We start from the raw sequence: 16,910 nt of genomic DNA, 5'->3' as shown, positions 1-16,910 counted from the left end.
GAGGTCCAGCAGCCTCAGAGCCATTCTCACCAAAATCCAGGATAGAGGCTGAAACATCGGTATCATAGCCCAAATATCCTGGGCTTGCTTTTCGGGTGGATACGCCCGAAACTGCACTGTACCCAGAACAGCTCACATGAAAGCGTCTGAGAAGGAGTCAGGTGTGACTTCAGCACGTTGATAGTGAACCCCAGCAAATGCAAAAGGTTTGCCATAGCCTGGAGGTGGGAGACGACTGTCTGGGGCGAATTCGCCTTCAACAGCCAATCGTCGAGGTAGGGGGAAGACTGGGACCCCTAACCTATGCAGATGAGCTGCCACCACTACCATTACTTTCGTGAACACTCGAGGGGCACCGGTAAGGCCAAAAGGGAGCACGGTAAACTGAAAGTGCTCGTGACCTACCACGAATCGTAGGTAACGTCTGTGAGCCGGCAAGATGTGAATGTGGAAGTATGCTTCTTGCAAGTCCAACGCTACCATCCAATCTCCGGGATACAGGGCAGATAGGACCTGAGCCAATGTCAACATTTTGAACTTCTAATTCTTGAGGAAGAGGTTGAGGGATCGAAGATCTAATATAGGACGAAGACCCTTGTTCTTTTTCAGCACCAGAAAGTAGCGGGAATAGGAACCACGACCTACTTCTGGCAACTGAAACCTCTCTATAGCTCCTTTGGCCAAAAGGGCTTGGACTTCCTAGCGGAGAAGCGCCATGTGATCCTCCAATATGCAATTGTATGACGGTGGCATGGCTGGAGGAGGTCTCTCAAAGGGGAGGGAGTAGCCCCTTCGGACAATCTGGAGAACCCACCTGTCCGATGTAATGGATTGCCATTGGTGCAGGTGATGGGGACTCCTGCCACCAACTGGTTCCTGGTGTACCCGCGGACTAGGACGGTTTGGATGCTGAGGGGGGGCGGGGATGGACTGGGCTACCCTCTAGCTCCCTGATCCCAGGGTGCCTGGGATCCCGCATCCGCAGCCGCACAGGGGCTGTACAGCATGTGCAGGTCGATGGCCAGGGGAAAAAAACGCAGTTGGGTGCCCCTTCCGCAGCCACAAAAGGGGCGAAAGTCGGACTGGTGGGGTCTAGGAACAGGCGCAAGGCCAAGGGACCGGGCCGTGGCTCAGGAATCCTAGAAGAGCTTGAGCGCTGAGTCCGCCTTGTCTCCAAAGAGACATGTGCCATCAAAGGGCATGTCCATCAGAGACTGCTGGACATTCCCTGAGAAGCCAGATGTTCTCAGTCAGGCGTGGCTTCTCAATGCCACAGTCGATGCAACCGATCTCCCCAGAGAGTCGGTCATATCCAGTCCACAATGAATCATGAACTTTGATGCATCCCTCCCATCTGTCACGGCTTGGGAAAGGACAGTCCGGGCCTCCTCCGGAACTCTAGGCAGCACTTGCGCAACCGTATCCCAGAGAGTATGGGAATAGCGGCACAAAAGGCATGCGGTGTTCACGGACCACAGTGCTAGACTGTTGGAAGAAAACAGCTTCTTCCCCAAGTTTTCCAGTCTTTTTGATTCCTTATGCGGGGGTGCAGCAGGGTATGCGCCCGATGAAGAGGAAGCCTGGATGACAAGGTTCTCAGGCGTGGGGTGTTGGGTGAGGAATTTTGGGTCTGTTGGCGCAGGCCGATGGCGGAAGGCAATCGTACAATTCACAGGAGTCCCTGTGCTAGGTATGGACCAATTACCCAAAAGGACGTTCATCAGTGCCTCATTAAAGGGAAGAAGGGGTTCTGATGTGTAAGACCCCGGCTGAAGCATGTCAGTTAGGATATTAGGCCTAATCTCCACAGAAGGTAGCTCAAGGTCCAAGACCTCAGCTGCCCTTCACACCACCATGGAGTATGAGGCGCCCTCCTCCGAAGCCACAGCAGGAGGAGAGAACACAACAGTTTCAGGGGAGGTGTCTAGACCACTAGCATCACCAAAATCTAACACCCAGTCCATTTGGGGTCAAGCTGGTATTCTAAAGGGTCCAACGTCCAAACCCTCTACGTATCCATACCCATAAGCATAACGGTCTGGATCAACCCTGGGCCCAGGAGAGCCCATAGAGAATGGAATCGGCGTCGAGCGACGTTGTTCCATCTCCAGGTTGTCGGTTATGAGAATGGGATCAACGTTCATTGTGGGCCCAACGGACATCTGGAGCGTTGACGTCTGACCCGACGCTAGGGAAGGTCGCTGCGGCACAACCGGCATCGGGACAGATCTGAGATTGGATCCGGAGGAGCCCTCCGGAGCCGTGGCCGAAGCCGACCACTTCGAACCCAAGGGGTCCCCCACCAACACACCTGTGCCCGAGGGCGCGGAAGGTGGGTCCGTCGGCCCCAAAATGAGGCACATTGCCTAATAAAACTCTTTGAGCTCGGCAGGGGTGGCTCCGGCTCCTGGGAAGTCAGGGAAGTGCGGGCGGACCCAGATGAAGGCTCAAAGGACGGAGGTCTAGAGGGTTGACACTCTTCCTGCGCCGCATCATCCGAGCGATGGGGTGTAGTCGAAGAACGCTTGTCCTCCTTCGACTTCTTTTTCTTATGACCCCAATGTCCCGATGACTTCAAGGACAAAGAGTGGTGGTGACCAGTGTCAGCCTGCCATGAGCTTTAGGGACCACTCCCTCAAAGCTGTCTGGTTCATGGCCCGACACTCGGAGCACGAATTTGGGTTGTGATTGCTCTCCAGGCACCAAAGACACACAAGGTGGGGATCCGTTACCGACATCATTCGGTGACAGGAGTCGCAGGGCTTAAAACCGATCTTGCGGGACATCCCTAAATGCATCCACAACCTCGTCAAAAAGAATTCAACAAAAATGTTGTTGTAGTCAATAAGTGACTGAGGTATCTCTCTCCAGATTTGCGCGTATGCTGGCGCGGAAAGCAAAGAACTGATGTCAGCGCGCCGGGGTGGCGCCTATATACGACTGCAACATCATCACCGAGAACACGACGCCAACAACGCCCGCTGAGTCGACCAACTCCACCTAATGGAGCACAGAGGTACTGCTCGAAGAAACTTTTTTGGCCCCAGACTGACGCCTGGGGTAATTCAAGGGTAAGGAATCTGCAACTAGAAGTCTCTATCAGATATGTTAGTTTTGGAGACATAGAAATAAAATAGGAAAATGTCATGTAACCCTGGTAGTCGGTACAAGTCAAATTACACAGAGACAGTTTTCTGCAGCACAGACTAGCACAGTAGAGGTTGCGCTGCTATTCCCCGTAAGGTGGCACACCAGATATAAACATCCTTGAAAGTCCATATCAAAGTTGTTTACATTTTTACTCTAATTGTGATTATTTTTGGTAAAGAAACTTCTGAAACCTGTGCTCCCGTCCAAAACCTTTTTAAGAAGACACTTTTATTGAGAGTATAACCACTCATGAGAGTTCCTGGTCTATTTATTTCATTTTAATTATTTCTTGATTTTGGTGTATTGTTTACCTGTGGTTCCAGAGATGGGACTGATAGAAATTTTAAGGGCCTCATTTACAAGACCCTTGTGCTGCTGCTGCGTCATTTTTGTTTTACGCAGCAGCGGCGCAATCAGTGCTCAACACTCCTGTATATTTACAAGCTGACGCATTGGGCCCAATGTGTGAGTTTGTACAGCCCTGCATCACATTATACCTGTGCTGGGTATTATGTTTGCAGAGTAGGTGTTCCCATGGAAAAAGACATGTAGAACTGATGCAGTGAAATGTACAACTTTTCACTGCGTCATTCTACAACTTCTCTGCATGAAAATGTTAATGCCTTCTCAGACCAGGAATAAAACTGACGCAGGACTTTTTACAATGGGACTCTGTGTTCCAATGCATGCCAGAGTTGCGTAGGTTTTACGACACATCACAAGTAATGCATCACTTTAGCGGCAACAGATGCATCACAGTTTCTGATGCATTCGTGAAAACTTGTGCCATGGCATCATTAGGGGATTTGCAGCAGGTGCAAGAAATCTGACACATCGATGCTGATGCGTCAGTTTCTTGTGAAGGAGGCCTTGAGTTTCCTGCAGAGGTCGTGGAGTAAAACTGTGTTGTGGGAGAAAGTGAGCAGGGAAAGATTAGTAGGGCCAATATGTAGGATAGAATGTGAAGTGAGGGTTTGTTGAGGATAGGAATAAGGGTATTGTACCTGCCAACACTGCATTATCCATATCCCTCCTTCCCCACTGCCAAACAACTTTCCTTTAATGCCCCTGCCTTTGGTGGCTATATTGTGGGCATTGTTTAACATAGTATTTAGTGAAAAGTAAAACAAATGTTGCTTCCTTTTCCAAAGAGTAAAAGTGTGCTACCCGAGTGCCCTCCGGTTACAAAACTTCCTAAAATGTAGTGATTCAGGGAACGTGGGGCATAAGTCATGAAATGAAGCCATTGTGTTCAAAGTTCAAAATTTCAGTTGGCAACACCAACCTGAAGCTTTTCAGTATTGAGATCAGTCTAACTGACCTTACCTTTAATTTTGAAAACAATGTAATGTCCTTAAATCCCCTATATTAGAAGGACAGGTTGTTGGCCGCAAGTTCTCACTCACCCTCGTTTTGATTTGCTTTTTTCTGACGCCACATCCTTTTCGTTCTCCATCTTGGCTAGTTCCTTGGCATGTTCCTTGTTGGATATATCTTTCTCATTGGCTGTATCAGCCTCTTTGCGGCTAGCAGATTTCTTCAGCACCTCGAACTCAGAATCCATATCAACATCTTGCACCTCCTCCTCCACAATGGTCATGGTACGAGTAAGTGGGGTGGTGCCAGGGGTAACCTTGAAGGTGTCATGAAACTCAACAGGCATGGTGAGACGGTAGAAGACCAAGTCGTTGTCACTGTTTTGAGAACCAAATGTCTTGTGGGTCACCTTTAGACAAGGAGGGTTGTCCACTGTGCCATCTATCCTAGACACCTGTCAATGGAAAAACGAATTGTTCAAATATAAGAGTATGGTAGTCAATAAGTAATATATAAAAAGGAAAAATATTTGTCTCTGTCTAATGTTCTATAGCATATTATTTATACGTTCATATGCTTGAACTAGCCTCCATCCTCAGGCTGGAATGATCTGTAGTAAACATTACAAAGCAATGGCAAAACATAAAACTGCAGTAGTAATAAACCATCACGTATAACTGAATATGGGCAGCCTGTCCATGCCATTGGTTTACCTAAACCTGAACCAAACAGGAGCAGAGACTATAAGCTCCACTCACCTTCGAGGGTGTCATAGCTCTAATTTCATAACAGGAAGTGAAAGGAATAGGGGCCAGATGAAGCAAAGATTTTGCATGGTGCAAACTGCGAAAATCGCAGTTTGCGCCATGCAAAATGCTGTTTGCGATGCTCATTCACAATTTGCGATTCGGTACTGACTCGCAAATTGTGAATGTGACTCGCAAATAGGAAGGGGTGTCCCCTTCCTATTTGCGACTCGCATCGCTATGCTAAGTTGCTTTGTGACCGTGAATGCGGTCTCAAAGCAATTCGCAGTTACCACCAGTGTCACACTGGTGGTAATACATTTGCAAAAGGGAAGGGGTCCCCATGGGACACCTTCCCCTTTGTGAATGTTGCCAAAAACTGTTTTTCAGAGCAGGAAGTGGTCCAATGGACCACTGCCTACTCTGAAAAACCGAAACCAAATGGTTTTGTTATTTTTTTTATTTTGCAACTCGTTTTCCTTTAAGGAAAACGGGCTGCAAAAAAAAACAAAAAACTGCTTTATTTAAAAAGCAGTCACAGACATGGAGGTCTGCTGACTTCAGCAGGCCACCATCCCTGTGAGTGCAGGGACTCGCTATGGGGTCGCAAAATGCGACCCACCTCATTAATATTAATGAGGTGGGTCTTTGCGACCCCATAGCGCCTCGCAGTCGCATCCGATATTGCGAATCGGAAATTGCGAGTTGCACCGACTCGCAATTCCCGATTCGCAAAATCGGAAAATGCTACATCTGGCCCTAAGTGTGAATCACTAAAAGAGTAGTAGAGAGCACACACACAAATTCACAATAAATACAGATGTTGGAGGACTGCAGTTACTGAGAGTAACGTTTTCTTCTTCAAAATAGGATCTTTGACCGAATCACATGCTTGGGTTCTGCCTAGAAAGCAGCTGCTCACAATATAGCGGAAAGCAGGACTGAAGCTCATCTTATTTCCAAAGGTCTCTTAGCACAACCTGTTCCACAGCTATCTCTGACCTCGAAAGACATATCCAGACATGTGAAGGTATGCCTGGATTGCAATGTTGCAGGTTTGCAAATATCCATGAGTGGGACGCCAGCAATTAGAGTGCCAGTTCCTGCAATACCAGTGCTTAATTTGAGCTAGTGGTTACCGGTGGGGGGCACCGGCATTTCTTTTTTGAGAACTGGCACTTATTTTTCTGCATCATGCAATTACTGCGAGCACAAGACACACATGGGAAAGACAGAGGAAAGCAAGATAGAAAAGCATCACAAAGGGAGAAAGAAAAAAGTTGTAACAGTGCGCTGAAGGGGCAGGGAGTGACTATAAATGAATTAAAGAGGCCCGAGATGGCTTCAGGATTACACTGCATCAGTATTCTGTGCTCGTACATTTAATTGCAGTAGCTGTGTGTTTCAGAGAATAGGTTTGGGCACCGGCACGTTTTTTTTTTTTAATTAAGCGCTGTGCGATCAGGGGCGGCTCCTCCGGTATGGCGGAGGAGCTTTACCCCCCATCAGCAGCAGCTGCAAACCTTTAAAAATAAAAGATAATAAACTATGTTTATTATCATTTTATTTTTAAAGGGATGGGGCCACGGGATGACAAGCACTCCCCTCAGTGCGCATGTAAGCTTGGCTGGCCGTCTCAGGCCAGCCAAACACACATGTGCACAGGGCTCTCTCCAACCCAGCACTGTGTTTCTGGGTTGAAGAGAGCAGGCCCAGGCTCCCAGTGTGCCTTGGAGCGCCCAGCCAGGGCGCTCCAGCCAGCCATAATGTTACTCTGAGCAGCGTCATGATTGGCCACAGGGCAGGCTGGGAGCACTTAAGATACGTTTTTTTTAATTTTTTTTATCTTTGTTTTGTTTCTCCCGGCCTGCCACATTGCGACTGTGTGCGATACCACTGGTTGAATGACCTTCTATTGGTTACCAAGGTGCCTTCCAGCAACTCCCTTCTTCAATAGGCACTTAAACACTTACTTGTATCTCCAACAGTTTTAAATAATTGATTTTATCTTTGAAAATCCGACATCCGAGCCCGATCAAAGTTTAGACAGCCTTTGATGCCGAGTGTGTTTAGAAACTGGTGTGTTGAAGGAGTCTGATGTGGAAAAAGTGTTGGGAAATTGAATTGGTAAGTCAAATGAAAGACGTTTATACTTGGTCAATCGAATATCAATTTATTTGGAAAATGCCTGTCTTTCAAAATGGGATAACTTTCTCGGATTGGAAAAACTTGACGTTCCCTTAGACGTCATAGATATGTCTCTCTGATATTATTGCCGGAAGGGGTGCTGTTTTACGACAAGTAATCTTTAGAGTAGGCCAGTGAATGGGAACTGTTAGCTTCATCAAGGTACATAGAACTGTATTCAGCTTACACAAAGGCACAACCATGAATATAGGGGAAAAGGTTCTAAATTGTGCTGTCATTATTACCCCATTTAATCCTTTGGTTCCCTTATAATGGGAAACAGCTGCTAAGTCAAAGTTGATAGAGGAATAAATTGTGCATGATTCTGCTATTAACAAGAGGTATGGTAGAATCTCATGTGGATTGACGGATAGAGTTTTAGGCCTATGTGGATTCTTTCACTTCCGTGCATTAGTATTTCACATAGCTTTACTCTGGCTATCCTCAAAATAAGTCTATAGGTCTTAAGTATGTCTAAAGAACCAGACTCCAACCTTTTCTCTAGTAAGATCTACTTGTGTTTAATAAATATCATCTTGAGCTACTAATATTATTAGTGATGTAATAGTGACTACATAAGACACGATTACACTGTAGGCCATGCCATTTAAGACTATCAGCAGTGATCACCTAAATTCATCAGGCAGAGTTATCAGCAGTAATGTAAAAAAGGCTTTATCAATTTGCAATACCTCTATATGGGTAATACATAACATCCATAGCATTTTGCGTCTGGTACAGTGATAGCAATAATTATTCCAGCACTGCATGATTTTACACTCAAATATGAAATTTAAATGTAACATAACATGTGGACTTATAAAGCCCATGTGCAACCTAAAGGGCATATTGGTGCTGAAATAACATGGCTATTGTTACCCAACTCCGTGGTTGAAATGGCCATGCACGTTTTTTTCATCAAAAAAAGTACTGCAAATATTTCATTGATATTACAAAATATGTTATCAAAGATATCATGAGTGCAGTAATGTGAGGGGTAATTAGCAGTGCATGGCAAGGGCGCAAGTTATAGTTACCTTAGGGCACGAGTTATAGTTAATTGAGATAACTCTAACTATAATAGGTGAATTTCTATGGTTTTGTATGTTTAAGATGTGTGCTTAACAATTACGTCCCTGTAACCTTTAGTTTTTCAAGTGAATTTCTATGTTTTTTTAAGTTTATTTCCTAACATGAACGTCCCCGTAACCTTTGTTTTTTTCCAGTGAATATTCTTTCATTTTTTATTAGTAAAGTAATTTTCATTACTATACGTTAATCCAACCAATGCACGGCCTTGGGCCGTGTTTAGCAGCGGTTGGCCACAGGTCCTGGCCTGTGGGCAGGCACTGCAACCAACCCCTTATACCCAACCAACCTTTTGCTGTGCATGTGGTGGGGTTGGCCGCAGGGCCTGCCCCCTAACCACCCAACCCCATACTGCACATGGCCTTGTCCATGCGCAGCAGGAGTTGCCCCCAGGTCTCCGTGGACCCCCTTCCCCGGCCAATTTCAGCCCAGGGAACCCTGTCCCCAGGGGCCCAGCCTTATACATTTTCTTTGGGGTGATGGGGGAGTCACACCACCCCCTACGCCGGCCAATATCAGTCCCGTGGACCCCATGCCTCTGATTCTGCCCTGGGGAGGTGGCGGTTGAAGAGGTAGTTGTCAGTGAAGTGGGTGACTAGGTTTTTACCATCCTTTCCATTACTTTTGCATGGTAGTGTAGCAGGGAGCTAGACAGGTAGGTGGCTACTCTGTTCGGGTCTGCTGAGGGTTTCCTGAGGACTGGGAGTACTATGGCATGTTTGATGAAGATGTGGTGAGGGAAGGGTCCAAGGGTGCCCTGGACAGCATGAACTGCATGGTCGTTGAGGTTTCTCTAGTGATGATTGTGGGCCAGGTTGTCAGAGTGGGCCTATGGGTGTTAGTAGAGATTGGCAGGAAGGCTGTGAGGGTAGAATGGTCTGGATGGGGCTCAACATTTTGGTAGATGCTGGTGATCTTGTTGCTCAAGATTAGGGAGCTGGGTGTGGAGATCCGTAGATGGGGCTATCCTGGAGCTTGCTACCGGGGAGGCAAAGATTTACATAGCACTGTTAGTGATGCTTTCAATTAGGTTGCTCAGCACAGATTTGTTGACGGTACCGTCCCACAACTGAATCAGTTTGTTGTGTTGATTCCAAACAATAATGGTGCGCAAAAGAATGTGTAGTCTTCCAGGTCGCAGCTTGACATATCTTGTCTAAGGTGATGCCTTGAAATAGAGCAACCAATGTTGAAATTGCTCTTGTAGAGTGTGCTTTAGGTCGGCTGGTTAGAGGTTTTCCGGCCTTCGTATGACAAAATTGAATGATGGATGCAATCCATCGGGCTATGGTTGCTTTAGTAACTCCTGCACCCTGACGACCTTGGAGACTATTAGTTGGCCTGTCTTACGGAGTTGTTTAGTACGCTGAAGGTAGAATTTCAAGCATCGTTTGATATCCAGTGTGTAGAGAGTTCTTTCGGCCACAGTTGATGGATTCGGGAAGAAAGTTCTCAGTATTACTGGTTCGTTTTAGTAAAAAGATTAACGCACTTTAGGAATATATGTTGAATTTGTTCTGAGAAGAACAAAGTCGTCTGAGAAAGTGAGACAGGTAAAGGCTCTTAGTGGATGTAAGTGCGAGGAAGGTTGCCACCTTCCATGTGAGATACTTCAGATCTGCTCTGTGTATGGGCACGAACAGAGCTTTCATTAATTGCGAAAGGACAATGTTTAGATGTCATTGAGGAGTAAGTGGTCGCACAGGAGGAAAAGTACGTAACAGACCTTCTGTAATTTGTTGTATGAGCCTGGATGACCCAAGGGAGGGTGCATTTGCAGAGCATCTGTATGAGGATATAGCTGCCAGGTGAACCTTAACTGAGGAATGTCCGAAGCCAGTTTTGGACAGAGCAAAGAGGTATGATATAATTTGCTCTGGTAGAACCTTTAACGGATGTACATTGTTTTGTTGGCACCAGAGGCAAAACCTTCACCACTTGAGTCTGTAAGTCTTGCTTGTACTGTCAGCTTGCGCTCTGCACAGAATTACTTTGCATCCTTCGTCAATGTTCATGCCCTGGAATTCATGGAACTCAGGAGCCATGGGTGCAATTGGAGAGAGGCTGGCTCTGGATGAAATATCTGACCTTGTCTCTTCGTTAGAAGGTTGTGCTTGCTGGGAAGTTGTAATGGGTTGGTCACCGACAGGAGAATTAGCTCCGTGTACCAATACTGTCTGGGCCACTTGGGTGCTATGAGTATGAGCTTGCAACCCTCTGATTTCATCTTCTTGAGAAGTCTAGGTATCAATGGGAAGGGGGGAAAAGCGTATGCAAAGATCCTGGTCCATTGCATCGAAAGAGCACTCCCCCACAACCATGGGAGTGGGTATCGACTGCCGTAAAATTGGCATTTGGTGTTCTCGTTGGTGGCAAAGAGATCTAAGGTTGGCCACACCCAGCATTGAAAGATCTGCTCTACTTCTTTCTGATTGAGCTCCCATTCGTGGCAACTATCATCCGTCCTGCTGAGAGAGTCCGCCAGGACGTTGTTGATACCAGGAACGCGTTCCGCCTTCAGAGAAATCATGTGAAGAGTGAGCCATTCCCAGTGAGATTGGGCTTCTATCGAGAAGGACAGAGATCGTGTTCCTCTCTGTTTGTTGATGTAGTACATGCTTGTTGTGTTGTCTGTACGGATCAACTCTGTAAACTTCGTACTTGTATAGCGCACTACTCACCCGTTAGGGTCTCAAGGCGCTGTACACATACCGCTGTGGAACCCCTCCTGGCTTTTCCCTCTGAGGTGCCCACTCCTGGGCAACCTCCAAGGTGAAGCCAGGCATCCCAGCGCTGTTGGGGCCGTTGTGGAGATTAAGCAAGCTATTGCCCAGAGTTACAGAGTGGGACCCATGAATTAGATTAGGCACTGATGCGAGAATTATCAGGTCCGAGGAAATTGAGCCCAAGACCCGCTAGGCAGGAATTGAACCCTGGTCCCGGGCCAGATTTCTGCAGCAGGGTCTGCCGCTCTAACCATTGAGCCACACTTCTCCACAGAACTCTGAGGATCCTGATATCCAGAGGAGGAACGCTTTCAGACCATTTCCCCTGACTGCACATGTCTTGCAAGTGATCTCCCCAGCCTTCCAGGGAAGCATTCATTGTTAATATGAAATCTGTGATATCAATTACATCTTCGAAGGATCCTTGAGACTGGGTCCATTACAGTTGTAATTCCTCTTGTGTGGCCTAATTTTTAGTCTTGCCAGATGAACCAAATTGATTGATGAAGAAATCATCCCTAGAATCTACTTGAATGTTCTCAATGAAACTGACTTTCTTTTCGAGATCATGGAGGCCATGTTGGACACTTTTTGTTGTCTTTGCATTGAAAGATAAGCTTTGTTCTTGTCTACAGTCTTGGAGCATGGTCTGCAAGTCTTGAATTAAGGAGGCCGGCATTTGTACTGTGTCTCTCTGTTGCAATGGCTCATAGTAATGCCTTTGATAGTAAGATTGTTTGTATTCCTCATCTTGATATTTTACATGCAATTGTGATGGGCTGTGTGCATCCCCAAAAGGCCCTTCGTCTTCTGACTCTTCTCAGTCCAGCAGATGGCTAGGCAGTAATGATGTTACTTTACTTGGGGATGTATCTACAGGGAGTATGGCAGATCTAACAATTGTTGTAATCTTGACTATTGCTCGAAGGTCAGGAGATGTATTGGGAATGGTGACCACATTGTCTTGCATGGTAGGGACAAGTGCAGTCCTCGATGGTGGTATTGTCGACGACTATGTTGCTTACAGCGTCGATGGTCTCGTCGATGGAGTTATCGTCGATGGTCTCATCAACGGTGTTGTCGTCTGTCCCATCGACAGTCTCATCAACAGTGTCGCCGTCGTCGGTCTCATTGACGGTGATGTCATCAACGGTGTCTTCGTCGATTAAACTGTTTCAGTTGACGATTACCTCATCGACGAAGCCCTCACCGACAAAGGCTTTTCTGAAGTTTTCCTCGTCGACAACTGAGTCATTGTTGGTGTAGATGATTTCGCCGATGGGTCCATCGATGGATGTTTTTTGTCACTCACTTGAGTAGATGAGATGGGAGCCTTCAAAACCAACATTGACGTTGTTGTAGTCGACAAGCGGGTGAGGACGGTAACTGTGGTCGTCATCACAATCGTTGACTGTTGCGTCGTCGTCGACTTCCATTTAAGTGGTACCTTTTTTTAAGTCTATGGCTCTGAGGAAGGAGAAGGTTGTCGGAGCTCCTTCTTGCGATGTGGAGAGGATGGTTGGGAGGAGGCTGACCCTGATAAGGTTTTTGAAGGGTCTCTATGGGGGGTTTTGTGGTGTTTCTTGCCCTCCTCAGTCTGCCCCAGGTCAGATGATCTAGACCTTTTATGAGGCCCTGTCTCCAAGTCACTCTCCTCACCTGAAGTATAGGATTTTTCCTGTAACCATATTAGAAGTCTACCTTCTCTATCCCATAGAATTTTGGCAGAGAAGGTGCACTATATTTTGCAGTCTTTCACCTGATGCTTGGGATGCAGGCAGTATAGACACTCTTTATGTGGATCATCCACATGGAGCCTTTTCTTGCCACAGAGCATACAGGGGCGAAAAAGGCCTTTCTTGAAAGAATCAGATATTTTCTGAGATAATAAGCTGTTCTGATAGGAAAAAACTGAGCAGAGCTCAGGGAGACTCCCTTCACACAAAGTGCGGTAGAAAGTCTGAGGGAATGAGCCTCTTTTGGGAATATTCTAGAGGGTGCTGGTGCCTGATTGGTCATAAGTCAAGTTTGTTTCTTTTTTACAAAAGGACATGGATAGGCTATATGTTTGAGTTTGCTAGCATTAGAGCCTATGGATATTCCTACTTACTGCTTTTTTACGATACCGTGGGACTTCCACTTCAACGACAAGGAGGATTCAGGCATGTGATTTTATGAAAGATCCAATCCTGGATAATAGTAGGTTTGGTGAGCGGTTGTGTAGCAGATCCCAAATTACAGTGGTGTGTTTAGTGAGATAGCAAGTGGTGAGGAGCCTGCAAGACAGGGAGGGGTGTGGTGTAGTGGATGTGGGGTGTGTGGCTGTTTGTGTGGAGTGTGTTGGTGTTTATAAGGTCAGTGGTTTCAGGCTGGGACTGGCACTGTGGAGCAACTGTTTCCACTCATCAAGGTGCAGGGAATGTGAAAACTTGAGAGAGTCCCGTTTTGCACCTGTAACAGCACCAGCAGAGGAAACAAGCAGCCTGAAAACAGCAGGGTCGACAGAGGATCCCAGAACATCAGCCGTCCACGTAGGTCCTGCAACAAGGTTGTAACCTGAGTGGCCGAAGGACGATTTCTCCCATCCTCCCTGACACTTTGTGAAGCTATGGCTGGCTCCTGCATGTACAACAGAAGCAGCACAAATCATGCATCAAGTCACAAACCCAGATCAGACCAACAACAGCGGATGATGCCTCGAGAGCCAGGTGCTGGCAATTTTGAGCCAAGGAGTGAGCTCCCATCAGCTCAGGCTATATTTTAAGTATGTTTAAAGTTAGTTTAAATGTTTGTAAAGTTAGGCCTAAGGCTTAGTGTCTGCATACTATTTGCCCTCATAGGAATGTACAGCCCAACCACAATTAGAACCACAATTAGAAACCAAAACTTTATGACTCAAGGTCAGCAATCACGTGAGGAGACCATCCATAAGATAATTTATCAACAATAAATAAAAGTGAAGCAGGCTCCTGTCCTCTCTATAGATAATTCTAGATAATTCAGCTAATTTAATCCAAAATTGAATTTGGAAGCCCTTCTGCACAAGATTGTGAAAGGGGTTTCAAAAATATGTCAGAGTAGGCCCTATACCAGAGCTCTTAAGTTCCCCAATTTCCCATCCTGATCAGCTTTTCGAGTCCTGTTGATCCCATTAGAACATCGGAAACACAAGTCCCAGCCTGAAAAAGCAATAGTCTAGATGAGAAAGTTACTTACCTTCTGTAACAATCTTTTTGGTGGATACTCTGACTACTTGTAGATTCCTCACCGTTGAATATCCCAGGCACTAGACTGGATTCAGAAAGCTTGTGAAACAGAGTAATGGAAGCCAAGACATTGCATTTGAGAAGCCCCTGGCCTGTTCCTGTCCACAAGATGAAGGTGAGGTTTTTTTAGTAGACAGTGAAATATATTAGTGATATTCTTAAAGATGGAGGTAAGAGATCCAGACATTGAAGTGGGGAGAGAGGAGGCATCTCTCTTTAGAAATTGAATTAGGTTGCTGTGCTGAAAGGGGCTTTTGATTAGTCTTCTTGTACAACTGTGATTTGGTAGATAGTGGTGTTAAAAGGTGAGACTGCAATGTCTGTTGTGCATGGTGAGAAAGGTTCTTTAGATGAGGCCAGCCTTTTGTCTGCGCCCTGATCACTGTCTGTATGATTGAGCCAGGTGCAGAAGGTTCACATCTTTTGTGCCTCTGTTGAGGGTACACAGGCAGGAGACTATACTGTGGTGAGGAGCATCACTCTGGAGAACTGCCTGGAGAGGAAAGAAGTAAAAAGATGAAAAAGATTCCACCCAAATCAGTTCTGAAAGTGCAGACCTAGAAGCCACATTCCCTTGCTGCTTTAAAGTGGAAACCCCTGACTGACTTGCTGTTCAAGATCCACATTATCTTCAACCAAGGGAGGGAGTGCTCCACAAAGTACTCTGAGAACTACTGTGCAACCAGTGCCTGCCTGTAAGGAAATGCCTCCTTGGCATGGTTACTACCTGACTTTTTGCCTTTGCTGATGCCAAGTTATGATTTGAAAGTGTGCTGGGACCCTGCTAACCAGGCCCCAGCACCAGTGTTCTTTCCCTAAACTGTACCTTTGTCTCCACAATTGGCACAACCCTGGCACCCAGGTAATTCCCTTGTAACTGGTACCCCTGGTACCAAGGGCCCTGAGGCCAGGGAAGGTCTCTAAGGGCTGCAGCATGTCTTATGCCACCCTGGGGACCCCTCACTCAGCACATACACACTGCTTGCCAGCTTGTGTGTGCTGGTGGGGAGAAAATGACTAAGTCGACATGGCACTCCCCTCAGAGTGCCATGCCAACCTCACACTGCCTGTGGCATAGGTAAGTCACCCCTCTAGCAAGCCTTACAGCCCTAAGGCAGGGTGCACTATACCACAGGTGAGGGCATATGTGCATGAGCACTATGCCCCTACAGTATCTAAGCAAAACCTTAGATATTGTAAGTGCAGGGTAGCCATAAGAGTATATGGTCTGGGAGTCTGTCAAACACAAACTCCACAGCACCCTAATGGCTACACTGAAAACTGGGAAGTTTGGTATCAAACTTCTCAGCACAATAAATGCACATTGATGCCAGTGTGCACTTTATTGTAAAATACACCCAGAAGGCATCTTAGAAGATGCCCCCTGAAAACATACCCGACTTCCAGTGGGGGCTGACTAGTTTTTGCAGCCTGCCACACAGCAGACATGTTGCTGGCCACATGGGGAGAGTGCCTTTCTCACTCTGTGGCCAGGAACAAAGCCTGTACTGGGTGGAGATGCTTCTCACCTCCCCCTGCAGGAACTGTAACACCTGGCGGTGAGCCTCAAAGGCTCACCCCCTTGGTTACAGCGCCACAGGGCATCCCAGCTAGTGGAGATGCCCACCCCTCCGGCCACTGCCCCCACTTTTGGCGGCAAGGCTGGAGGAGAGAATGAGGAAAACGTCACCCACCAGTCAGGACAGCCCCTAAGGTGTCCTGAGCTGAGGTGACTCTTACTTTTAGTAATCCTCCATCTTGTAGAAGGAGAATTCCCCCAATAGGATTAGGGATGTGCCCCCCTCCCCACAGTGAGGAGGCACAAAGAGGGAGTAGCCACCCTCAGGGCCAGTAGCCATTGGCTACTGCCCTCCCAGACCTAAACACACCCCTAAATTCAATATTTAGGGGCCCCCAGAACCGAGGAAGTTGGATTTCTGGAACCTAAAGAAGAAGAAGGACTGCTGACCTGAAGCCCTGCGGTGAAGACGGAGACGAAAACTGATTTGGCCCCAGCCCCACCGGTTTGTCCCCCTAGTTCGAAGAAAACTGCAACAGCGACGCATCCAACAGGGTCCAGCGACCTCTGAAGCCTCAGAGGACAACCCTGCATCTAAAGGACCAAGAAGCTCCAGTGAACAGCGGCCCTGTTCAAGAAATTGCAACTTTCTGCAACAAAGAAGCAACTTTAAAGACCCCATGTTTCCCGCCGGAAGTGTGAGACTTTCCACTCTGCACCCGACGCCCCCGGCTCAACCTGCGGAAAACTAACACTACAGGGAGGACTCCCCGGCGACTGCGAGCCCGTGAGTAGCCAGAGTTGACCCCCCTGAGGCCCCACAGTGACGCCTGCAGAGGAAATCCAGAGGCTTCCCCTGACCATGACTGCTTGTAACAAGGAACCCGACACCTGGAACCAGCACTGCACC

At 47.1% G+C, this 16,910-nt stretch overlaps 1 protein-coding gene across 8 annotated transcripts in view; it reads right to left on the bottom strand.

Moving 5' to 3' along the window:
• The window catches only part of RYR1 (ryanodine receptor 1), a 1,068,376-nt gene that overhangs the window by 766,118 nt on the left and 285,348 nt on the right, over positions 1-16,910 (bottom strand). For all 8 annotated transcript variants that reach the window (XM_069206982.1, XM_069206985.1, XM_069206986.1 and 5 more), the window contains exon 29: positions 4,557-4,921. In XM_069206982.1, coding sequence (XP_069063083.1) covers positions 4,557-4,921 — 365 coding nt within the window. The remainder of the gene's footprint in view (positions 1-4,556; positions 4,922-16,910) is intronic.

Source organism: Pleurodeles waltl, chromosome 9 (genome assembly GCF_031143425.1).
Source record: "Pleurodeles waltl isolate 20211129_DDA chromosome 9, aPleWal1.hap1.20221129, whole genome shotgun sequence".
Lineage (NCBI taxonomy): Eukaryota > Metazoa > Chordata > Amphibia > Caudata > Salamandridae > Pleurodeles > Pleurodeles waltl.
The sequence above is the reverse complement of the archived record's forward strand: the minus strand, read 5'-3'. Positions and strand labels throughout refer to the sequence as shown.